This window comes from Polypterus senegalus, chromosome 7 (assembly GCF_016835505.1).
Source record: "Polypterus senegalus isolate Bchr_013 chromosome 7, ASM1683550v1, whole genome shotgun sequence".
Lineage (NCBI taxonomy): Eukaryota > Metazoa > Chordata > Cladistia > Polypteriformes > Polypteridae > Polypterus > Polypterus senegalus.
Genome location: NC_053160.1, coordinates 156,133,808 through 156,160,886, shown reverse-complemented (window position 1 = coordinate 156,160,886; position 27,079 = coordinate 156,133,808). Strand labels below are relative to the sequence as shown.

Genomic DNA, 27,079 nt, shown 5'->3' with positions numbered 1-27,079 from the left:
GTTGTGATTGATGCAGAATGTGGTCTGGCATTATCTTGTTGAAAAATGCAGGGTCTTCCCTGAAAGAGATGACGTCTGGATGGGAGCATATGTTGTTCTAGAACCTGAATATATTTTTCTGCATTGATGGTGCCTTTCCAGACATGCAAGCTGCCCATGCCACACGCACTCATGCAACCCCATACCATCAGAGATGCAGGCTTCTGAACTGAGCGTTGATAACAACTTGGGTTGTCCTTGTCCTCTTTGGTTCGGATGACATGGCGTCCCAGATTTCCAAAAAGAACTTTGAATCGTGACTCGTCTGACCACAGAACAGTCTTCCATTTTGCCACACTCCATTTTAAATGATCCCTGGCCCAGTGACAACGCCTGAGCTTGTGGATCTTGCTTAGAAATGGCTTCTTCTTTGCACTGTAGAGTTTCAGCTGGCAACGGCGGATGGCACGGTGGATTGTGTTCACTGACAATGGTTTCTGGAAGTATTCCTGAGCCCATTCTGTGATTTCCTTTACAGTAGCATTCCTGTTTGTGGTGCAGTGTCGTTTAAGGGCCGGAGATCACGGGCATCCAGTATGGTTTTACGGCCTTGACCCTTACGCACAGAGATTGTTCCAGATTCTCTGAATCTTCGGATGATGTTATGCACAGTTGATGATGATAGATGCAAAGTCTTTGCAATTTTTCAGCTGGGTAACACCTTTCTGATATTGCTCCACTATCTTTCTGCGCAACATTGTGGGAATTGGTGATCCTCTACCCATCTTGGCTTCTGAGAGACACTGCCACTCTGAGAAGCTCTTTTATACCCAATCATGTTGCCAATTGACCTAATTAGTGTTAATTGGTCTTCCAGCTCTTCGTTATGCTCAAATTTACTTTTTCCAGCCTCTTATTGCTACTTGTCCCAACTTTTTTGGGATTTGTTGACACCGTGAAATTTTGAATCAACATATTTTTCCTTTAAAATGATACATTTACTCAGATTAAACGTTTGATCTGTCATCTACGCTCTATTACAAATAAAATATTGACATTTGCCATCTCCACATCATTGCATTCAGTTTTTATTTACAATTTGTTTAGTGTCCCAACTTTTTTGGAATCCGGTTTGTACTTTTATCATGCTGAAATGAATAATCCATCTAAAAACAATATTTTTTATATGTTACTGATAGAATGTGATTCAATGGTGACCATAGCTGGACGATAGTAAACAATGTCAAAAACACTTTCATGAAAAAATCTCACGTAACTTGTGTCACATAATCCACACATCAGTTTATCCAGTCGTATGCTCACAACGTGCAAAACACATGTATATTTTTCTAAGAATAAGTACATATAAAAGAATTGTCCTTACTTTAGCTAAATTAAACATAGTTAGGTACACAAATCACAATGTCAAATACCGTATATACTCACGTATAAGTCAGGTCTTGAAACCCGAAAAATCGATCATAAAATCAGACCCCGACTTATACGCCCGTTCAAAAATGCAACACTTCTTTTTTTTTTACATCTTCTTGCCTCCTTCAATCTCGCATCAGTTTTTCAGATGCTTCAAATTTTGTTGCAGCAGCGCAGTTACCAATTTCTTTCGCCACTTAACCGACTTTTAATTTAAAACCAGCTTCAAATTTTCTTCTGATCATAGATAAGGGATCCTCTTATGATAAAGATGTATGAGAGTGTGAGATACAAAAAACACAAATCAGTGCAAACATTGCTTCGGAATAGCTTGGGTATTACCGTGTGATCACATAGGCACAATACATAGAAAAAAAAGGCAGTGTGCTCGGTTGTTACTCTCTCAGGTGGGCGATAGCATATCATAAACTCTTGGAACAATAGTATAAGTTTTCTGCATTCGACTTATATGACCGACATTATAAAATACCAGAAATTATACGATAAAATTAAGTCCAAACTTATCTGCGGGAGAACTTATTCGCGAGTATATACGCTAGTTATTTTTCGTTTCTTGTTACATCTTGTTGTTAATTTGTTCCACTTTTTTCATATCCCCCTACTGACACCAGGGCAGGAATTCAATGAAGGTGGTGCTAGTCATCCTTGTTATTTTTATTGGCTTCAACTGTAGGTTCTTCTCACACTATTCAGCTCCCAGACAGAATTCTCTCCATCAACTTCATTGGCATTGATTTGAAGTGGATGGATGAAAAGAGGACAAGTGTGCTATAACAGTGCAGGTTTTGCCTAAAAGTCTTAGTAAAGTAATGTAGATATACACAGTAAGTTAATGGTAAGTGTATTCTAGCTTAAATGTTGATCCACAGGCAGTCAGTTAACCCACTTTTACAAAACATTATTCACTTTATCACAGTTATATTTTAACGATTATATTAATTGCTGTTGAAAAAGCACTAACAGGATAGAATTCACTGGCCATAGTAATAGATTAGATAAAGAGTTTCATGAAAGCCAAGGAGTGGCCACAGATTCTTGAACACTTGCAGCATGCAAATGGTGCAAAGCACAAACTTTAGGCATGACTGGTGTAAAGTATGAATTAAATTAAAAAGATGTCTGCTTTTCAATTAAGAGTCAGGAGAGACTGTACTTATTCTTGGTTTCACCGTCAGGTCACGCTCCCGAGGAAACACCAGCAGTGGAAGTGAATCTGAAAATTCCAGCAGGGATCATCGGAAAAAGAGAAACAAGTAAAAAAAAACTCCTTTTTGTGTGTCTGTTCAGTATTTTAGGGGTTGGTTTATTCCCAGGTGTTTGAGCTAAAATAAGGAGGCTTATTTACTGTACATTAAAGCAAAAGAGTGAAAACAGCAGAAATTTTGTTAACATGATGAAGAAAAGTGAAGACGCGCACAACTTGATTAACAGGCTGGTATACAGTTTACAAGTCCCGACAACCATTAATATTTTATACATTCAAGAAGGAAGAGAATTGTTTATAAAAATAATACACTGCACCATGCAGCTGCAAACAGGTGATGTGTAGCTAAACGAGACGCTTCGTAAGGCTGAAGTGCAATGAAGAATAGCTGTGAGGTTTCGCTACCCGCTGGGAAGGCAGAAATGCTTTCTCATTTCTTTATTTATTCAACACCTCTCATTATTAATTCATCTTTTGTGATGCCATGCTGCAGTTTGCTTATACCGTATGTAAATTATGCTTTTATTGAGTCAGTAACAGTAGCTATGTAGAGAAGTAAATTATTCCCAACCTACTCATGGAAAAATCCCTTAGATGGCATGTGGCAAGGACGGAGGAGGAAATTCAGTCCTGAAAATGCACACACATACAAAACTGCATTCTTTAGGTATTTTAGTTCTTTGATTTGAATTACAGAGATGTAGATTATGTCTGCCATTAAAGGTTTAATCTTAAATATTGGTCCTCAACAAATCCTCCTAAGCATAGATAAAGGGGGAGAGATAACTTTGCCTCTGGGCTGTCCATTCATTTGTACAAATAGCAGCTCCTCTAGATAAATTCACACAAGGGAGATTTTTATTGGGCAGATCATCTTCAGGTTATAGGAACAAATTGAACCTTTAAGTAATGCATACTGTAGATTTATTCGAGGTCTGACAGGCCAAAAACGAGTGTCTCTTATTATCGTCCTATAGAAACTGGGGTGAAATTTGCAGGGATTGTTACTAGTAAATTACTGTCATACACCTGATAGCACCAAAAATGTCTTGTATGTATTTTTCATTTTATTTTATTTGCCCAGCATGTGCTGTATGGTTGCTCACCTTGGTTGTGTATAAACTTTTGATTATAAATTGAGAAATATTATGCTCAGACTATTTAATGCACTATTAGGACTGCACAGGGAGTATGGTGCACAGTTCTAGTCACCACGTTACAAGAAAGACATAGCAGCTTGAAGCTGCGCAGAACAGAGCAACCAGATGCATGCTGGGACTTAAGGACATGTCGTACTCTGACAGACTCTGACAATTAAACCTGTTTAGTCTCGTGCAGAGGAGACTGCATAGGGACCTAATCCAGGTCTTCAAAATTTTCATAGTTATTGATAAAAGTCAATCCAGCCAAATTCATTGAACTACAAGACGAGTTGTGTACTTAATGACACCATTTTAAGGCTGAATACAAGAAGCACTTCTTTACTCAAAGATTTTTTGGAATCTGAACCAAATTACTAACACATGCAATTGAAGCAAATACCTTGACAAACTTTAAGAAGTATCTGGAGAAGATATTGGGGTATCTTAGCTGTTAGCTAAACAAATGAGCTGATGGTCTGAGTGGTCTCCTTTCATTTGTCAAATTTCTTATGTTGTTATGTACGCGGGATTGGAAGCAGACTTATGGATAACAAACATTCCAATTAGTAAATGCTGTTAGACATTTGCTTTTAACACTCCACAGGCCTAATGACTGAGTATTAACTGTCAACTTGTGGATATGACTACTGAAACTTACAAATAAAAGTTTGTATTAAAAAAAGGAAAAGTCTACAGTTATCATTAATAATATTTTTTACAGAGCAACGTAGGGAAATATAGTGGCACAGCGGTGCAGTGGCTAGTGCTGCTGCCTTACAGATTCAAAGTCCATGGTTTAAATCCCATACCTCGGCTTCTCCTATGTGGAATTTGCATGTTATCCCTGAATTTGTTTGGGTGTTCCTCCCATACCCACAAAGATTAGGGAAATTATCGATTTCATCTTGAGTATGTGTGCGCGTGTCTATGTATGTCTGTGTGTGTGTGGGCTGATTCCCTTTCGGGTTCTGTTTCCGGCCTTGCAACTTGACTCTAAATTGCATGAAGTGGAGTTGACATTGTACTTGTATGTATTAACTTTGTCTCACACCTAAAGGACAGAACACAACTGTCATAGCCAAGTCTCCGGTTTAACAAACATGTATGTTCCACATTTGCCTTTACAATGTATCATTTTTCCTGGACAATAGTGTTTTTCTTCCTCCTCCTCCTCCTCCTCCTCCTTCACTCCCACTACTGACTCACCTGACAGAGGAGGAGAGGCTTCATTTTAAGATAGTCTTGGGAGGAATTCTGGCATATCACAAGCAAACCCCATAAGTATTTCCAGGTCTGTTGGATTAGGGCATGGAGGACACCTTTTTAAGAGCATTAAAAGAAGAAAGGTATAAAGGAAGGAGTAGAAAATACTAACCAAAGCGGGTTGAAAGAGTTTTTTATTTGATAGATGAATGTGATTCTGAATCAAGAGGGTTGTACATTAACTAGTCTTTCTTTTTTAGGTCAAGGCAGGAAAACGAGATGGTGGATTCAGCACCACAATGGGAAGCAGTATTACGGCGGCAGAAGGAGAAGTCCCAAAATGACCCTAACCATAGGCGTTCCAGACATCGCTCACGATCGTATGTTTCTTTTAAATTATGATTGAGACTCAAAATATTGCCAACTTAGTTTTTATATTTATTTAATGGCCAAATCAAGCCTCAAACATCATTGGTCATTGCCTTCATATCTATGGTACTATATGTTCCAGCCATCAACCTGCTGGGATAAAAGACATTCCAGTAACTCTTAGGCTTCTGTCTCTGTTAAATGTGGTGTCAGACTATTCAGCTTTTCTAGCAAATTTCAGTCTTAGCCCTCATTGACATAATCCTAGCGAGTCACAGCTCCTGTGACCAGCAGTCATTTGATGTGACATCCTCAGCAACTCAGTTATAGTGCTCTGCATCTCACCATGCACAAGCATCCAGCCTGGATTTTGTCTTAAGTCGCTGGGGTGGTGGGCTTCTGCCTGTATAAGAACTGATGACCAATGAGTGCTCCTCTGAAAGTATAATACATACAGTGAGGCTGCAAGAAAAGAAGAAAAATGCTTTTTATATCACACAAATAAAAGTTTCTATTCTGTCTGATATTTTTATATTTGCGAATGGAAAAAAGAAAATGACAGACTGGGACTGTGGCTGAATTCAGGATACGTTGAAAACATTCACAGAGTCACCAGGACTGTCAGACAGCACTTTGCGTGGCTGTCAGAATGTAACAAGTTTGCAATGCTCTGGAAATTGAAAGCTTTGGTGAAAAGTCAGGTAGCATCCTTCATCTACAATGGCTAGTCGTATAATTTGACATCTTCAAGGCAAGAAGAGCCATCAACTGGAGTCATGAAGTGTGCCAGGCACACTACATTACTTCGAGTCATGTGATGTGCCAGCAGCCTAGATAAGAGAGTGGGTGATGTTATCACTCTTTTTGTAGCAGACTCCAACTTTAGCTCTTCTGCAAAATATAAAATATTAACAATATTCAGTGCAGTACAAAGGCAATGTACTACATTTTATTTTATTGAGTTCCTCGAGCTTGGGAGACTTTTGTAGTTGATTAGTGCAAGAGTGGTAGGTGATGCCATCACATCACAAACAGCAGGCTTCTGCCATAATCAATTTGGCTACAAAAGTAGAAATAACTTTAGATTGGAGTCTTAATATCTCATTTTTTCATCTGAGTGTTAGAGGCTAGTTGTGTGAACACTATAAAAAGTGGAATTAAAATTCCAAAGTAGTGTTAATTCTTGTAAAAAAGAATAGGACCAAGTTGAAGGAGAACCATACTTGGTGATCACAAATTACTTTATTCATAAAATGTAAAAAATGCACAGGAATGTGCATAACATATGAACTGGCAGCATGCAACATAAATGATTTGTACAGCATAAATTACATTATGGCTCTACCTTCTTCTAAGTATTCTAATCAATGTGCTGCTCATCTCAAAAGCTGCTCATTACTCACTCTTTCATCTTGTTCTTCTCATTGCTCACCAATGCTCGAAAAATGTAATATCTGATCTCCTGAGGGTCCGAAATACTCCACCCTAGATGCCATTCACATTTTCAGTTTCCTGTTCAATAAGCTCTCTTCTAATGAGTTCTGTCGGTCCCATTATTGTTTGTGTGTGTGTGTGTATATAGTAGTGGAGTTTGCATGGTCTCCCCGTGTCTGTGTGGGTTTCCTCCGGGCGCTACGGTTTCCTCCCAAGGTCCAAAGACATGCAGGTTAGGTGGATTGGCGATTCTAAATTGGCCCTAGTGTGTGCTTGGTGTGTGGGTGTGTTTGTGTGTGTCCTGTGGTGGGTTGGCACCCTGCCCAGGATTAGTTCCTGCCTTGTGCCTTGGCTGGGATTGGCTCCAGCAGACCCCCGTGACCCTGTAGTTAGAATTCCGCAGGTTGTAAAATGGATGGATGGATGTATGTATATATATATATATATATATATATATATATATATATATATATATATATTTATATATATATTGTGATAGATAGGGGGCGCTCTCGCTCCCTTGAACCCCTGTCCACGACTCCAGACACCAGGTAAAAGTCCACAATTCGACTTTATTCTTCAGCCACAGTGTACAAAACACCCTCTCCTCCACAATACTCATACAAATCACCAATAATCACAATAATACAATCCTCCAGCTCCCAGGCGCATTGCCACCCTTCCACCCAGCTCAGCTCTCCGTCTGGGAGCTCTCACAGTCCTTTTATATCTCCTTACCCAGAAGTGTTCCCAATCCCCAGTCCATGCGATTCTCAATCACGATTCTCAAGCTCTTCTCTTCTCATAGGGCACGAAGAAGTCCTCGGTCCTCCCTGCAGCTCCCTCTTGTGGCCCCCATGGCATCCAGCAGGGCTGTGCATAAAAACCACATTGTCCATGATGCCCTGCTGGTCTTCTGGGATCCTCCATGCTGCAAGGAGGGCTCCACCTGGCGGCTTAGGGGTATTGGCCGGGATAAACGGCCGGCCATCCACACAATATATATATATATATATATATATATATATATATATATATATATATATATATATATATATAGTATAGAAGTATACTGGAGGGGGATAGGGAGGTTTGCTCCACTGATCTTGCTCATCAGAACTGAAGTTCACATTTTTACTTTTTTATCTGCACTATTTTAAAGTTTACATTTTTTATATATTCTGAGAGGTGTTTTTGTCTCTCGTAAACACATCATGCCTCTATCAAGTTTATAATCTGACGCTCGAGTTTTATGACTGCACTAACAAGATGAAATCTTGATATTTAAAGTTTCCTGGCTGTGTGCCTAATACAGCCTGGTCTGCGATTTCACAGGAATTTTTTGAATGTGCACCTGCTGCTTAACAGACCGCTTTGCCACAGCTAATATAATTAAAGCAGAAAGGATTTTCAAAGCTGCAGAAACTGTTGACAGTGCAGAAACCTTACCTCACAAGGTAAATATTGACATATTTTTGGCTTCAAATTAAGAAATCTGAGCTGCATTATAGGACTCCAGCTACTCCAGCGCCAGGTTTTTCTAATCTGTGCTGTCAGAATAATGGTTTCATGATATCTAAGCACTGAGTAGCAGAATCAAAAACCCTGTGATAGTATTTTATTGTGTTATTAGGTCACTTGTGACATGCACTTAATACAAAAGGCACCGATATAACCCTGTTAGGTTTTTATTAATGGGGGACAGGAAGAAATGTCAAAATTAGCTATGTAACTATTGTCTGAAACCTCTTACCTGTCTCCCTATCCTTATTATACCTTGACTATTCAGCCCTAGGGACCACTAATGGCAGACTGCTTGCTAACTGGACCTGTCTTTTATTTTCACACCTTTACTTCAATGCAATTTTCCAACAACAGAGGACATCATAAATTGTACTTTGTGTCCTTAAGGGACTGCAGCTAGACAAGGAATGAACAATCATAGTACTTGGCAATCCTAGTAATCAGTAATTGAACAAAGACATTGAGATTAAGATTTTACTTTAAATTTGTTCTTACCATATACATTCACATACTGTATACTGTAAGTCAGGTCTTGAAACCTGAAAAATCAATCATAAAATCAGACCATGACTTATACACCCGTTCAAAAATGCAACACTTAATTTTTTTTTTACATCTTCTTTCCTCCTCCAATCTTGCATCAGTTTCTCAGATGCATCGAATTTTGTTGCAGCAGCACAGTTACCAATTTCTTTCACTACTTCAACAACGTTCAATTTAAAACCAGCTTCATATTTTCTCCTGATTGAACGTTCCATCGTAGATAAGGGATACTCTTACAATGAAGGTATGAGGGTGTGAGATACAAAAAACACAAATCAGTGCAAACGCCACTTCGGAATAGTTTGGGTATTACCGTGTGGTCACATAGGCACAACAGAGAGAGAGAGAGAGAGGTTAGTAGCATGTGCTGATATAGCGCATTGCCGCACCCACACAGAAAAAAAAGGCAGTGTGTGATATACGCCTAATAACCAATAGCAGCAACTCTAAGAAATACAAAGAATTATGCAACCTGCCTAGGTTCACACGGTATTGATTCAGTCCTAGAATACATTTCCAAATGGCTTAGTTCTTTACTTGTTGGTTATATACCCTAAAATGGAACATAAAAAGAAAAGTTTCATTCCAGTGACAGAGCTCCTTGGAAAGTGTCCAGCAGCTAAGCACACAGCAAGCTCCATTTGTCCATGACTCTGTCCAAGTGTCAAAAAAGGCAGCAACCAAACACTCCATTTGGACACAAAGCACCAACTCACGTAAAGATTAGATGTGCATCTTGTGTTTTGACTTAGCTGTGTGATATATTCTGGTTATTGGCTGTATCGCTATTGTTTTTCATCTATGATTTTGTCTCATTTCCTAACCTTTGTTCATTTAATTCCTGTACCCCCAATTACGACTTCATGGGTTATTAATATTATTACAATACATTTTCTGATTCCATTCTACTTTAAACTGTTGCCTTATTTTGCAGTCAATACACCATAATGGAAAATTAGCTGTTGTCTGTGGAGTATGCATGTTCTTCAAGTGTCTGTGTCTGTCCAGCTCCTCCAGTATTCCTTCCACATCCCCAAAGAGGTGCATGTTAGGACCATGTCACATTAGACAAATTTTCCAGTGGCTTTCAGTTTTAGCTTTCATTTATATAATCTTAGCTAGTAGGAAGCAGCCAGCGGTACACTCCCATGAAGGAGTCGCATAATGTGATATGTTTAGTTTGCAGCACACTCTGACAAAATTAAACAGATTTTGTCTGCTCATCCTGAAGTGCAGTGCATACAGCAGCAAAACTCATCTGTCTAATGTCACATGTTTTACATTACATATCACAACAAAATGGGAAAAAGAAAAAGGCGCCAAGATTGTGGCTGAACTCACTGTACCTATTAACCTTTTGTATGCTTTTGGCTCCACCAGGCAGCAGGTTGTCAGAAATAAAAGCATATATGCAGTTTTTAATATCTGGAAAAAATTTGGAATAAACTTGCTTAGAGATCTTTATATAGACAGCGTCTTTGCATCCTATGAACAATTACATTCCAAATTTAACATTCCAGCTACACATTTCTTTCACTATCTTCAAATCAGGAACTTTGTTAAACAGAACCTTCCAGATTTTCCTCATCTTGCACCCTCATAGACGCTGGAAAAAATATTGCTCAATTTTAAGGAATTAGACTCCATCTCTACAATATATAAAATCATTTTACAATCCCTTCCTTTCAAAGATCCAAGAGGACACTGGGAAAAAGATCTCTCAATTAAAATATCAGAAAAGGAGTGGAAAGTAGCAATGCAGAGAATTCACTCGAGCTCCATATGCGCAAAGCATACAATTATACAACTTAAAATTATATATCGAGCACATCTGTCTCGACTAAAACTCTCCAAAATGTTTCCAGGGCATGATCCAACCTGCGAACGTTGCAACCAAGCCCCAGCCTCACTGGGTCACATGTTCTGGGCCTGCACCAAATTAACATTATTCTGGACAAAAACTTTTACTTACCTCTCAGACAGCCTTGGACTCACAATCCCTCCTAACCCATTAACAGCTGTGTTTGGGGTTCTTCCAGAGGGGCTTAAAGTGGAGAAGGACAAACAAACTGTGATTGCATTCACTACACTGTTGGCACGCAGACTTATTCTGATAAACTGGAAGAACCCAAACTCTCCTCTTTTAAGTCAGTGGGAAACTGATGTGTTATATTATTTAAAATTGGAAAAAATCAAATACTCAGTTAGTGGATCCGTGCAGACTTTTTTCAAAACATGGCAGGATCTAATCAGTAAAATTTTAAAATAAGTTTATAGAGCACATAGAATTTATTAACTTAGGTATGTTTACAAGCCTTAAATTTTACACCGTTTGGCTTGCTCTCTCTCTCAGGGGTGGGGATCGATCTGTGCTTAGCATAATTCTTTTTTTTGTAAAAACTTGATTGCTATGTATGGATTGTAATAAAATTAATAAAAAAAAAGAAATAAAAGCGAGCATGAGTGTGCTGGGTAGTTGGTATACAGCCACATAATTTAACATGCTCAAAGATTTTCAGTCGTACAGATCGACAGGGTTCGGTGACTAGATTAGCAGCAGTAATTGGCAAGTCTGGCATATCCAACAACTAGAAGCCGTGTAATATGACATGGACTTTAGATCATTTAATGATCCCATATGAGCTTAGGTGTGACTCTTTGTTCCAGACTATTTTCTGCCATTTGGAGTTTGCATATGTACTCATGTTGTCTTCATGGGGTTTTCTCTTTGTACTGCTGTCTTCCTTCTGCATTCCCTCAGATGTTCAGGATTGGTTAATTGCTAATTCCAAATTGCCCCCCTGTACTGGTGTGTACATGAGTGGGGTCCTGCAGTGTCCTGGTTCCCAGCTCAAGGCTGTTTACTACCTTGCACCTTGTGCAACTGAGTAGGCTCTTTCCTCGTGACCCTAAATTAAATTAAGTGGGTTTGAGAATGAGATGATATCTTATGGTTTGCTGAAGTGGAATTGCTGCACGTAACTTCAATGAATTGCACTTGCTGCTTGACTGAAGTGTTTATGGGCTTGGGAGTCAGTGGTCTCCATATTTCCACTCCTATGCGCTCCATGTGAAATATGAAATAAACTGTAACCCCCTCCCGACCTTGGGGTGCAAATATGCCTGATTTCATATGTGTACTTATTAACATTCTAGTAATATTTAAACTAAGCCACTAAATAAGCATCATGTAGTTTTTATAAGCCAATAAAAAATTCACATGCTTCAGACTCTGAGGTTTTCTTGGACCTGATGCTTATCAAATGAGTCAGTCTTGCATTTCAAAAATGTTCATTAAAATATATAAAGAAAACTTTCTTTAATATCAAAGGATGTGCTTTTAGTAAAGGTTTATTTCTAGCTTGTAACCTGCTGATTTTTTTGTTTTTTCTTATTAATTTATACTTTCAAGATGGAACAGTTTTATTTTCTTAACTTTGTACTGGGTGCTATCAGCATTGTTTTCATTTTCCAGAATTTGAATACTTACAGTATATACAGTTAAGTCACCAGAACACTCCTAAAAACAATTTGCAGAAGGTCAAAGTGAATTTTATTATCACCTAAAGGAAAAATTCAAATATTCATCTGCATTATGATGAAGTAGCATAAAAACAATAAAGAAAAAAGAAAAAGAAATTATAGCATACAACAAAAGGACTGGAGTCTGCTCACTTCATACAGGTGTTACAGAGTTACTAGAGTTACTTTTTCTCGGTAACTAGCCCCATTGCTGCGTTTACAGATTTTCCCTTAGAACATTAAAACAATCTAGGCAAGAACAGGCCAATTACACCAACAAACATGCACCAGTAATATCTGCTTAATTTTTCCAAAGTAACAACAAGTCGAGTTTTGAAAGTCCTTTAAGTTTTACTGTTTAACAAACTACTTGGAAACTTATTTTATGTACCTACAGTTCTCAGTGTGAAGAATATTTACTAATGTTTGTGCAAAATTTACCCTTAGCAAGTTTCCAGCTGCGTCCCCATGTTCTTGCTGAACTCATTTTAAAGTAACAGTCTCGACCCACTGTACTAATTCCCTACATAATGTTGAACACTTCAACCATGTCAGTTCTTAATGTCTGTTTCTGTAAAGGCTCAGCTCTTTTAATCTTTCCTCATGACGGGTTGTCTGCAATCCTGGAATCAGCCTAGTTGCCAAGGATGTACTGTATACTGAGATGGCATTCTGAGTGCAATAGTTCACTTTTAAATATCAGGCCTTGCACTGTGGTCTGAGCTTTTACGGTGGATGCATTGTGGGTAAAGCTTATCAGAGATGAGCATTGTGGGTCAGATATATGACTAGCTTCTTTCCTGTATCACTTTTTGGCACAGCAGGAATTTTCTAACAGGGAGTGCTGGTGTCCCTCTATTCATGTGGTTAGAATGACAACTTTGGGTGACTCCAAGGTGTCTTCATATGATAAACAGAACAAGGAATTAAGAGAGGACTGCTGTAGAGATACCTGGTCAAAAAAACAAGTTTTTTTTATTTTTATTTAAAGTTGATGTCAGCTGAAAAAGAATACCCACATCAGAATTGAACATTTATCTTAGCTGTAATCATATTAATCATGTTGGTGACCACAATAACATAATGTAGCATTCTCAGTCTTACTATATAAAGTTGAGGGTTGCAGGAGGCTACAATTTAATCTAACAGCATCAAGCACAAGGCAAGAGCCACCCAGGGCTGTGCACACACCCGCATTCACGCTGGGACAATCCAGAGTCAGCTGACAACCCGACAGGCGCTGTCTCTTTAACACAGCCTTTGTATGTTATTCATGAAAAGGTTCACCATATAATAGAAAATCTGACGGGCTGGAAACTTACTTTTGTGGTTTTGCTGAATTTTTAAACACTGCACTTTTATAATTTCACACTTCCTGCCTTTCCCCTCTACGTTTACAGAGTTGGCTTTGACACACTGACTACTTTTGTGTGTGACATTTAAGGCTTTTAAGCTCTAATTCTTCTCTATGTTTTAGCCTGACTCTAAGGAAACCTGAGCTACTCAAATCTCAAGTTTGAAACCTTTCAAAAGTGGTGCTGAGCTGAGCAAAATGTCATCCAACTTTGTAAAGTGACCTTTGATAATCGACAATGTTTGAATACTGTCTATCTATCTATCTATCTATCTATCTATCTATCTATCTATCTATCTATCTATCTATCTATCTATCTACAGTTGTGCTTGAAAGTTTGTGAACCCTTTAGAATTTTCTATATTTCTGCATAAATATGACCTAAAACACCATCAGATTTTCACTCAAGTCCTAAAAGTAGATACAATGAAACCAGTTAAACAAATAAGACAAAAATATTATACTTGGTCATTTATTTATTTAGGAAAATGATCGAATATCACATATATGTGAGTGGCAAAAGTATGTGAACGTCTAGGATTAGCAGTTAGTTTGAAGGTGAAATTAGAGTCAGGTGTTTTCAATCAATGGGATGACAATCAGATGTGAGTGGGCACCCTGTGTTATTTAAAGAACAGGATCTATCAAAGTCTGCTCTTCACAACACATGTTTGTGGAAGTGTATCATGGCACGAACAAAGGAGATTTCTGAGGATCTTGGAAGAAGAGTTGTTGATGCTCATCAGGCTGGAAAAGGTTACAAAACTATCTGTAAAGAGTTTGGACTCCACCAATCCACAGTCAAAAGATTGTGTACAAATGGAAGAAATTCAAGACCATTGTTACCCTCTCCAGGAGTGGTCGACCAACAAAGATCACACCAAGAGCAAGGCATGTAATAGTCAGCAAGGTCACAAAGGACCCCAGGGTAACTTCTAAGCAACTGAAGGCCTCTCTCACATTGGCTAATGTTCATGTTCATGAGTCCACCATCAGGAGAACACTGAACAACAATGGTGTGCATGGCAGGGGTGAAAGGAAAAAGCCACTGCTCTCCAAAAAAACATTGCTGCTCATCTGCAGTTTGCTAAAGATCACGTGGACAAACCAGAAGGCTATTGGAAGAATGTTTTGTGGACGGATGAGACCAAAATAGAACTTTTTGGTTTAAATGAAAAGCGTTATGTTTGGAGAAAGGAAAACACTGCATTCCAGCATAAGAACCTTATCCCATCTGTGAAACATGGTGGTGGTGGTGGTAGTATCATGGTTTGGACCGGTTTTGCTGCATCTGGGCCAGGACGGCTTGCCTTCATTGATGGAACAATGAATTCTGAATTATATCAGAGAATTCTAAAGGAAAATGTCAGGACTTCTGTCCATGAACTGAACCTCAAGTGAAGACGAGTCATTCAGCAAGACAACGACCCTAAGCACACAAGTCGTTCTACCAAACAATGGTTAAAGAAGAATAAAGTTAATGTTTTGGAATGTCCAAGTCAAAGCCCTGACCTTAATCCAATTAAAATGTTGTGGAAGGACCTGAAGCGAGCAGTTAATGTGAGGAAACCCACCAACATCCCAGAGTTGAAGCTGTTCTGTACAGAGGAATTGGCTAAATTACTCCAAGCCGGTGTGCAGGAATTATCAAAAGTTACCGGAAATGTTTAGTTGCAGTTATTGCTGCAAAGGGGGGTCACACCAGATACTGAAAGCAAAGGTTCACATACTTTTGCCACTCACAAATAGATAATATTCAATCATTTTCCTTAATAAATAAATGACCAAGTATAATATTTTTGCCTCATTTGTTTAACTGGTTTCTCTTTATCTACTTTTAGGACTTGAGTGAAAATCTGATGATGTTTTAGGTCATATTTATGCAGAAATATAGAAAATCCTAAAGGGTTCACAAACTTTCAAGCACAACTGTATCTGTCTATCATAGAGCTTTTCTATCTATCTATCTATCTATCTATCTATCTATCTATCTATCTATCTATCTATCTATCTATTATATAGTGCCTTACTCTTCTATCTATCTATCTATCTATCTATCTATCTATTGTGCAGGATTAGCCTCGTCACAGATAGATGCAGGACACACAGAAGTTCAAAACACACACAATTATTTTCTTCCTTCTTAGCACAATGCACACTGTGCACAAACCCCACAATGCTCTGCCCTTTTCCTTTCTTCTCTTTTACTGTCGCCTTCACTCCTCTCTCGCAAGCTCTGTCCTCTGCCTCCCGACTCCGGCTCCCTGAATGGAGTGAGGAGACCTCTTTTATACTGCACCCAAAAGTGCTCCAGGTGCTCCCTGATCCCCTTCTGGCAGCACTTCTAGGTGTAGTGGAAGTGCTTCAGACCAAGGCTCCGGAGCTGTCCAGGCTTCTCCTGTCAGTCGCCATGGGCCCCAGCAGGGTTGAGCTTCCAAGCTCCAAACTCATGGCCTCGATGTAAACCAGGGGGTTCTGCCCTCTCGTGTCCCAGGGGAGGTACTACTGTTGACATGTCCACTCTCCCGGATGCTCAGAATGGCGTCCCAACAGGACAAGGACCCTGGCCATCTGTCACACTGTCTACCTATCTTTCTACAATTGTGAGGAAATGTTTGTGACCCCTTCAGCATTTTCTAGATATCTGCCGGATCTTTTCATAGGTTTAGTTACGAGGTTTTGTCCCATCCAATTTCTGGATCCACACCTTGTTTAAGCAATTTGCTACTTCTTAATTTCTATATTTTAATGTCAATCCAAAAATGACAAAACTGTGCTTGCTAAATTTTTATGGGAATTTATCAAGCATTAACGTATGTGGCATTTGAATAGTCTCACCATTATAATTCTGGTTTTTACTCCGATTTTCCAGTTGCTCTGATTACTTAGATCATTATTCGTTGATGACCTCAGCAGTGGGTATGACACTAAAGCACGTGCAGCCATCACAATTCAATGTTGTTTGTCCTGGTATCTACTCCCCTGATTGTTAATAATTATTATACATTTATTTTTGTGTAGTGTTCTTCACTTGAGTGCATGCTGAGAGCAACAAATATATGGGTACAGTACAGTTAAAAACTTTACAAATTACATAATGCACACACATGAAAATACAGATTGATTTAAACCAGTGTCTCTCAACCACTGGATTTTGGGTTACAGGCTGCTGCCTGTGGGTCATGAATTGCTATTGTTTATAATGGTGGTGGCGGGCACAGATGATCATGCTCAATCCCATCACAGCTTTGACGATCGCACTTGGTTCACCAAGAGGGGCTGTTGTCTAATGTTCCCACTCTGACGATTGTGCTTGATTTCCCAGGGGGAACCCCCTCTCTATTGCTGTGTCACAAAGTCAATTATATGGGAAAAACTGGGTCACGACACAGTGAACACAAAAATACAAAAGTCATTTTAAAGATATTGGCCTGAACAGATCCTAACAATATAAGTCCACTAAAAGTACCATTGAGATATGGCCTGTTGACAATAAAGGAGAAAATAAACAGCAGCATCCTTGGAGAAAATACACCTCTTTGGAGTCCACAGTTAAAATTCAAAGTCACAGATAAAATCAGACACAGTCACAGTTCTAGAGGCAAAAGCCAAGTGGCCACACACCCCTTCTTGGAAATTCTGCAGTATTATAGAATATTTAGCTGGGCAGTCATCTTTCCATCCACTGATTTTAAGACTCTCAGTATCTCTGGTGTCTATCCCATGTCTGTTCCGCAGCACTCTAAAATGTGTTTTATTGTGTTTTGCTTTCTTTGTAGAAGAAGTCCTGATGTCCAAGCTAAGGAAGAGCTGTGGAAGCATATTCAGTGAGTTGTGTTCCTTTTTGCAGCTTGAGTGATGTTCCATGAATGTGTGTGAGATGTCATAGTAATGATCCAATGATGATGCTACTGTCAGTTCTTTAGTTGGCCCAGAACTGGCAGGAATGATTTTTCTGCAAATACCCCTGCTATTCCAGGAATGATACAGGTCCACATCTTAATAACCACTCTGTAGACCTCTGTTAGTAAGAAGTCAACAGATAGCTGTTTCAGCACAATGAAATATGACTAAAACAATGATTTTTTTTTTAAATCATTGCAGCCTTATTAATTTGTTACACTAATTGTAATAGAGACAGCCTGAATTAGATTTCATATTTCTGCAGGAGTCTTATAAAGAAGGTTGTAATTTTAATGTTTTTTTTTTTTATGGGAACAAAGTTTCTTCTGCATGAGGGCAGGATAAAATCTTTCAAAACATTTTATCACATCATTAGAAACATCATTTTAAATATTAGGTGCATACAGCCCACAAAAATAAAGTATTGGCTGCACTTTAATATTCAAAATGTGTATCCAATCAGAATGCCAGATCCAGTCATTGCACACCTTTCTAGGCATCTGTCAGAAATGCATGGCACAGCATAAGGAAGGATGGCAATCTGATCAGATGTTTGAAATAAATCATCGTCCTTCAATTTTATATAGAGAGCCTTCATTATATTCTCAGTTACAAAAGAATGGCTGCAGCAGTTCTCTGCTGACTAATCTAAATTAATATACAGTAGACCTGTATTTGTTGGACTTGAAGTGATCTTTTGTAGGTGGCATCTATGGCTAAAGTGAGCTGACTGACTACTGTAGTAGACGAATTAACACAGAAGTGAGTTTTGAGATAGCAACGCATGACAATTAGTGCACTGGGGCACCTATAAGGTGCTGTGTGCAACAGTGTGCCCAGGGCAATGTCTGCACAATTTTCCTAACTGATAATTTAGGTACTTTTGTTTTTTGAAAGAATAAGAAGGTCATGCAGTGTACAGTATAGAAGATTTGCATTGTTTTGATAATTTCATAAAGGTGGCCTTGCATTGTAATTCAAGCATATGTCAGCTCATAACCACATCATATATTGGCATTGTTACACTAGAGGTGAGTTCCCTTAAGTACTTTTTGAAACCAAAGCACTGGCTGTGGTCGTCTTCCATAGCACACCAAGCAGCCCTTTCTCTTTACCTTTATTCTGCTTGTTCTTTTATATTAGAAAAGCAAGGTCAGGCTTGGAAATATTTGATACAGCTTTGATGGACTGTGGTGTTATGGGTCCACAGCTCGTTGAGTAAAGGCCATTTTTAAATAAGTAATCTATGTGCTAGCGGCTTAGTGAGGGGACGTTGTGCCATAGTGGGCCGCGGGACGATCCGTAGGGTGTGGGCGTTTCTCACCTAGTGCACAGGTGAGGAACTGCCCACATTCATGATTGTCCCGTGGCTAATGCTGCAGCTGCTGTGGCCCTCGTCATTTTAAAAAGAAGCGCGAGTCGGTTTTAAAGGGGGGAAAAAAAAAAGTGGAGAGAGAAAGGAAAGAAGAGGAGACAGAGCAGCAAGTGGGATTGGTAACTGACTTTGTGTGGAACCCATGTACCCAAGCCAGAGGAGGACATTTTTAAGGACTGAGCTTTTTAAGGACATTTATTTATTGCTGTCGTTTTTAATTGTCTTTTAAGGTTCTTATTCTTTTAATGTCCTGTTTTTATGAAGGGGGCTTGGGTTGGTTTGTTTTAGTGGGATTGTTTTAGTGCTTTTATTGTTTTAGTGCAGTGTAGAGTGGCTGAGCTGTGGACCTGAGCTCCAGTTGCATTGGGTTGGCTGTGGTGTGGAGCCTTCCCATGCAACTGGAGTTTTATGGGGGGTGGAATGTGGTGTTATGGGTCCACAGCTCGTTGAGAAAAGGCCATTCATTTTAAATAAATAATCGCCGAACCCGAGGTGGCTTCGTGGGGGGGGGCGATGTTGTAGCGAGCCGCGGGGCAGTTGTCATTGTGGGCGTTTCTCACCGTGTGCACAGGTGAGGAACTGCCCACATTCGTGATTGCTCCTGTGGCTAATGCTACAACATGCCCCCACTGCCGCCTGCGCGATTATTTATTTAAAATGAATGGCCTTTTCTCAACGAGCTGTGGACCCATAACACCACATGGACTGACTCTGCTGATACTTGTTTCAGATTTTTTTTTGTTCCTGGTTTTTGTAACTTTCATCCTTAGTTCTTTTATCACTATTCCTTATCGATGAACTGCTGCCTAACTCTTTGCCTGCGAGTGCAAACATCCACCATGTATTATCTCTAATGGTAAGGGTGTAGAGAAAAGCGAAGCAAAATGACACCTTTTATTGGCTAACTACAAAGTAAAAAGATTACAATATGCAATATGGTAAGGGTGGTAACTTACTATTCTACAGAGAATTACTAGTATTTTGGATGTAGTGAGAAGTCAAGGAAAATGACACCCTTTATTGGCTAACTAAAAAGATTACAGTATGCAAGCTTTCAAGGCAACTCAGGACCCTTCTTCAGGCAAGATGTAATCATTTGTAATTTAATTGATTTTTCATTTAATTTAATTTGTGTAATTTGCAATGTAATTGCATCTTGCCTGAAGAATAGGCCTGAGTTGCCTTTTAGTTAGCCAATAAAAGGTGTAATTTTGCTTGGCTTCTCACTACATTCATAATAGCGAACAAGGTACAACACCCTAGTATTTTGAACTAAGTGTTTCAGTTACGGGCGGCATGGTGGCACGGTGGGTAGTGCTGCTGCCTCGCAGTTAGGAGACCCGGGTTCACTTCCCAGGTCCTCCCTGCGTGGAGTTTGCATGTTCTCCCCGTGTCTGCGTGGGTTTCCTCCCACAGTCTTGGGCTATTTTAAATTGTCCCTAGTGTGTGTTTGGTATGTGGGTGATTGTGTGTGTGCGCCCTGTGGTGGGGTTGTTTCCTGCCTTGCGGCCTGTGTTGGCTGGGAGTGGCTCCGGCAGACCCCCCCTTGACCCTGTAGTTAGGATATAGCGGAATGGATATTAATCCTTGTAATAGTTTGATCTTGTGCAGAGCTTATGGTGTCTTACATTTTTTTGCTATCTTTTGCAGAAAAGAACTTGTAGATCCATCTGGTCTAACTGAAGAGCAATTAAAGGAAATCCCATACAAGAAAGTAGAGTGAGTACACATGATAACACCGACCATGCATACAATGTGTAGAGCCAGTGCTGTTTACTCATTGCTGTCAGGATAGGATCTGTCGCCTACTGATCATGATTTAGATAAGCAAGTTAGAAAATAAATAGAAGAAAAGAACAAAATGGATGCAAGTTAATTCCACAGTAGCCAAGTACTTACTTACACAGTGGAGGGGGGATATTTACAACGTACTGTCTGCAACATTTTCTAGAATGAGAAGACTCTACTTACAGCTAAAATACAATACATACTGCATGTACTGCTAGTAGTCTATATAAAGTACTCTGAGTGCATGCTTGTAATGGTTTAAAAAGCCAAAAAAAATTTTGAAGCAATTTAAATTACAAATAAAAATCTCTTCTTCGTCTCTGTAGAACTCAAGGTGACCCTATTCGAATTCGCCATTCACACTCACCAAGAAGTTTTCGACAATACCGGCGCTCCCAGTGTTCAGATGGAGAGAGATCGGTGCTTTCAGAAGTTAAGTGAGTATTTGAAGACACGCTGTAAGTCAGAGCCATACAAACTGGAAATCCGTTAGTTTGCCTTAGTTCACAAAACGTCTACATGCAACACTTGAACGGGTCTCCTCTCCAACCTCTGTAGGTAAAAACAGCCATTGATTTCATTGATCAATTTTATCATCACCTGTTTAACGGCCATTTTCTGGATTCACTCGGGTTAGTTAGTTGGTTCCCAAATCATTCTGCTTAATTATCCATGGGGTGAGACCCATTCTGTTGATTTCAGCAATTTTATTTTGAATTGTTCAGTCTGCACGTTTGATTTTAATTATCGTTAGAATTAACGAGCAGTGAAATTTTGACTTTAAATATTATCGAACATTTCTAAAATGATTTGAGTTTAGTAGTTTGTGATAGCACTGCTATGTAAATACACATTGTTCCTGTTGCCTTCAAAGATTCATTTTGATTTTCTTTTGTCTTCCTGACTGTATAGCCAGCTTTTTCATCTCGCTGTCAATATCCAGCCTTTGATCTTATTCTGCAGTGCAGAAGTATGCGGTGTATGGCATTGATAGAACTGCCCAAATAAATAGTAATCAGAAGAACTTACTTACTTTTCTAAATCAGACTACAGCCCTCAAAAAAACTTCTGGTTTTATTTGTCGGGCAAATTAAAAATGCACACACACTTTCGAGCACACTAAATTCACCACAGAAACACATTTTTCCCGATATTATAATACTGTTTTTCTTTTTGTTCTCTTATTATATTTTTCAAAAAAATGCTAAGGTAAATACTGACTTTAGTTCTGTATACAATACAAACTATACAAACTGTATATTGTTTAGCCATATCATCTGAAGTGTTGGAATGAAGCATTTCTGAAATTGCTGTCACTGAATGTGTCCTATTTTGTGATCATTGGCTTTTTTACCTGTTAATGTTTACTAGTTATTGTTTTTATATATTGAATTATTGACATGAAGTTGTTTCTGTTTTCTTCACAGTGCACGGACAGATCTAGTGCCTCCATTGCCTGTTACTCGTACAGCTGATGCTCAGGGCACTGGAGGCTCACTTTCCCAACAGGTCAGTTTTGCAAATGATTAATTTCAAAGGTTTATTACAATAAGTTTTACAGCATGACATCATATTTAGTGTGAGAAAGGCGCTACATTGCGCCCGACCCGGCACAGGCACGTGTAAAATCCAAACAAGCTGGAGGGCACATCTTCCCCGTGAACCCCTCTGCCACAACACAGTCCCAAAAGCACTTAACCCACAACATACAATCCTCCACCTTGGCACCACCACTCCTCCCAGGCAACCTCATCCTTTTCCTCCCGATTCTGGCTCCTGTGTGGTGGCTGCTTGCCTTTTTTATAGCCTACCCGGAAGTGCTCCAGGTGCTTGATCACCTGTTGCTAATTGCACTTCCGGGTGGGGCTGCAGAGGTGTCCATGTTGGCTCCGGGATCAATGCAGCACCCCCTGGTGGCCACCCCAGATCCTCGCAGGGTTGTGGAGAACTCCAACTCCCATAGAACCCTGCGGGAAACTGAGGCACCATCGTCAACCAGGGAGGCTGCCACCAAGCTTCCTGGAGGAGGTACTGAGGAGCCCATGGCTGATCCCCTGGAACATAAGTAGAAGGGGCGTCCTGGCCGCCCACCACATTAGATTCAAAAATCCTTCCTATACCTATCTACGGAGGAAAAAAAAAGTATTTAATAGCTAGCTGATAATCAGTCAGGGATACATTTTAGTATAGGATATTCCTTCAGACTAAAACATTAAGAATGGCTCAGCACAATCAGTTCATGAAAACAAAGAAAAATGGCAGCCAAATTCTAAAAAGATTTTGAAGAGTAGTGTGATTTAAAAATAGTTGCTCCATTTCTCTTGAATTCTCTTTCTAAAGTTAGTTTTTAGTGTAAAGTTCAACAGTGGCCATTTTTGCATGTTAATTGTCATTTTTTGGAGATAATTCTTTCGTCCTTTAGCTGTATAGTTTATTTTTGTGTGAGATGTATGATATTATTTGTCTCCCCAGATATGCCTTAATTATAAGCTAAAAGTTAATGTTTCAACAAAAAAGTAGTTTTCAAAATAGCTAAAAATATTTTTTAACAAAAATCTTAGTCTGCAAACTATCAAAAATTGGAAGTTGATGTAATACAGAATGTGCTCTGACCTCTGGGTGATAGCAAGGTCAGAAATAACAATATCATCATAAATTTACAAGCTCTGATCTAGAGTAGCAAATTATTATCTATACTAATAAAAGGCAAAGCCCTCACTGACTGACTGACTGACTCACTGACCCACTCACTCACTCACTCACTCACTGAGTGACTCATCACTAATTCTCCAACTTCCCGTGTAGGTGAAAGTCTGAAATTTGGCAGGCTCATTCCTTACATCTTACTTACAAAAGTTAGGCAGGTTTCATTTCGAAATTCTACGCGTAATGGTCATAACTAGAACCTACTTATGTACATACATACGTCCATAGCCTGCAGCTCGGTCGCCGTATGAGTTGGAGTTGTGTCCCTCATTGTCACGCCTCCCACGTAATTGAGTGCCTGCCCATATGAGGCCGTCCTTCACCAGCAATCCAATAGACACGCTGCCAGTAAATATTCGCAGGTGAATGCTGTGCTTATGCAAACGAAGATTAGATGGTCAGGGATAGACTAGTGTTTGGCACAAACTCAGCGAAAGTGCGAGAGAAACTTTTAAGTGCCGGGTTTAACTAACATTAAATAAAGCCATGGACATCGCAAGATCGCACGACATTGCACAAGCACAGCTGAGAACCTTCGATGCATGTACTCCGAACGGCTCACGTGAACTGACTGTGAACGCAGTATGCAGAGAACAAGCAAGAGCTCCAAAGAGCGCCGAACAAAAAACGCATTACACAATTGAGAAGGCAGCAAAAGAATATGAAGCGAGTGACGAATACAAGCATATTCATAGGTGCAGCTACTGCGGAAACAAAGCACGGTGTAAACCTTAAGTTTAAATTAAGTTCATAGATACGCTGCCGCTGGCGTTTGTCATGCCTACGACGAAAAATTGCTGGTGAAGGACTGTGCTTATGCAAACGAAGATGAGATGCTCATGGATAGACTAGTGTTTGGCACAAACTCAGCAAAAGTGCGAGAGAAACTTTTAAGTGCCGGGTCTGAGCTAACATTAAATAAAGCCGTGGACATAGCAAGATCGCATGAGATAGCACAACCACAGCTGAGAACCTTCGATGCATGTACTCCGAGTGGCTCACGTAAACTGACTTTGCAGGACTGGGAAAGGTAAACCCGTGCATGCAGTGTGTGATGTCTCAGATAAAGAGGAAGACGAGCTGTTTATTGATGCAGTAGGAAAGGAACAGCCCTCTGACGCTCAACAAACCTTTGTAGACATATCAATAGGAAAGCAAGATGTAAAGCTTAAGTTAAATTAAGTTCATAGACACGCTGCCACTAAATATTCGCAGGCAAATCCACAACTTAATACCGGGAATGCCTGTTAAACATCTTAAATTCACAAGTACCGATTTGGGTAGTGAACACTTCGATGAATGAAACCCGTTATCTTTACAACGATTGACAAACACGTAATGTAACTTGAACATAACACATCCTCCAAATACGAACCTGATTGAAAGAAATAATGATAATCAAATCCTTGATGACAGCAACACTCATAACAGTCACAAAACAATTACATTGACAATCATGTTACGTTATTTTTAAAATGTTTCCTTTTCTTTTTCATAACTTCTTTAACACACTACTTCTCCGCTGCGAAGCGCTGGTATTTTGCTAGTTATTATTAAAGATGCAGTCAATTCATAAGTAACTATGATGCACTGAAGAGAAAAAAGAATATTGTCTTGAATATGGGTGGAAAAACTTCCATGGGTCTGAAATTTTATGACGCTTTAAGAAATGAAAGTGTGATGATGCGGGTCAGCTCCTTGCTCCCTCTTCATTTTCGGGAGCCCCTTGAACCTGACACCATCAGTATCATAACCGAGATGAGTGTGGCAAATGAAGACAAAACACAATAAGCAAGGGGATGGTGAAAAGTGATCAAGTGCTTTTATTAAAACAAATAAAAAAACAAATGTTCCAAAAAGTGGAGTGCTCAAAAATTAATAAATAAGTAATTCATAAAAATGTCAAAGTGTTGGTGGAGGTTAAAATAATCAAATAAATAAATCCATAAAAATTAGATTAAAATTCAGGCAGGATTCTTCTTTAAAATTCTCAATCCTCTGTGCTTCCATTTAAAAACTGGCGCCTCTCCAACTTATCCTACTCAGACCTCGCAGCATGGAGAGATGTCCACCAATAGTCGCAGACATCTTTCAACACTGGCCCGTGTCCCACGCCCCACTGCTTTTCCAGGCTCCACCCAGCAAAAGTGTACCATCCTCCCACCGCTGCCAATCGCTGGCTCCACCCAGCGAGAGGGCACTCTGGAGCGTAACAATCACTTCTGCTCCCTGGTTGCTCAACAGGAGTGATTCACGTGCCCCAAAATGAGTGCTGGCCACACGCTACTACCTGAGGCACCATTCCCGTCCACCTGCTTCTCTCTAAGCACCAGCTCACTCCCGCTCCTGCCTTTCTCTACGTCCTTTAACCTCCCTTCTCTTTTGTTCTTTTTCCCTTCTCTTCTTTCCCCTCTTGTCTTGCGCCAGCTTGTTTTTAAGGCCCTGTGGGTTCGGCATCTCAATCGCACAATGCAGGAAGCCTAATGAACCAACTGAGAAAGACCACTCCCTCACGTGCTGGTGCATCTCACCCCAATAACTTCACCAACTTCCCACAGCTGCGTGAGTGTGCCCACAGAGAGTGAGCAGGCCAATGGTTTAATTTATTAAAACAGTCATTTTTTTGGAGCCGTGGACCCGCTATACCACAGGAAGATTGCTGATGTAGTTTGAATTATGTGGTAGCAGTTGAAAAAATTATCTAAGTCATTAATGAAGAAACATTACCTGTAATTATTTATCATCCAAAGTATGTACATAAATATTGGTCATAATAAGTCTAGCATCATTCTGTTCCACTGATATGATATAATTACATTTTGGATCAGATAGTACTTGAAAGCTATAAACTATGGGTTTGTCTCTCCTTTTAAAATTCTTCCTTCCTTTCCTGATAATTTCCATCACAATAGTTTAGTTCAGGTTGATCTTTTAAGTCTGTTTCTAAAAGATGGAGTAGTAATCCTACTCATCTGGTTTTAGTTTTACTGTCATATATCGACTGACATACCAACTAACCAACTCTATCTTCAGTCTAGTTTGATGTTTAATATTTAAACAGGTCTCCTGTAAGAAGGTGATATCTGACTCCTTTTCCCCTTTCAATCCATGGTTCAGGCCCTTGACATTTCAAATAATAAAGTGTAATGAAAGGTCAGAGTTATGAAGTCTTTGTTCCTACAATTCATCCTGCTTAGCAAAACAGACATTTTCCTTCAGAAAATATTTTTTGTCCAATTGCATTTACCTTTTAAAAAGTGTCACATGTGTAACCGTGCAACTATTTATATCTTTAAAAAGTGATTAAGTAACTAGTTGACTATTCATTACGATTCAATAAATCCAGTATGTCACTGTCGGAGTAAAGTAACCATATTGCGATGCTTGCTAGACCACAAATCAAAATGTCACTCAGCAATTAAATAGAGGAGAAAGTTACTAGATAGAGCTCATGTCAAACAATACCTGACATTAAAATATCAGTTACTCAGCCATTCATAATAAACACTAAAAGTGTCATTTAAAAATGTTTACCAAAGTTGGAATTAGGGGGACGCTGTTCACCCAATCAGTCATGCACG

At 39.4% G+C, this 27,079-nt stretch overlaps 1 protein-coding gene across 2 annotated transcripts in view; it reads left to right on the top strand.

Moving 5' to 3' along the window:
- epb41l4a (erythrocyte membrane protein band 4.1 like 4A) overlaps window positions 1-27,079 on the top strand; it is a 486,901-nt gene that overhangs the window by 455,758 nt on the left and 4,064 nt on the right. For both annotated transcript variants that reach the window (XM_039759425.1, XM_039759424.1), the window contains exons 18-23: window positions 2,607-2,684; window positions 5,241-5,360; window positions 17,506-17,553; window positions 20,655-20,723; window positions 21,119-21,229; window positions 22,220-22,301. In XM_039759425.1, coding sequence (XP_039615359.1) covers window positions 2,607-2,684; window positions 5,241-5,360; window positions 17,506-17,553; window positions 20,655-20,723; window positions 21,119-21,229; window positions 22,220-22,301 — 508 coding nt within the window. The remainder of the gene's footprint in view (window positions 1-2,606; window positions 2,685-5,240; window positions 5,361-17,505; window positions 17,554-20,654; window positions 20,724-21,118; window positions 21,230-22,219; window positions 22,302-27,079) is intronic.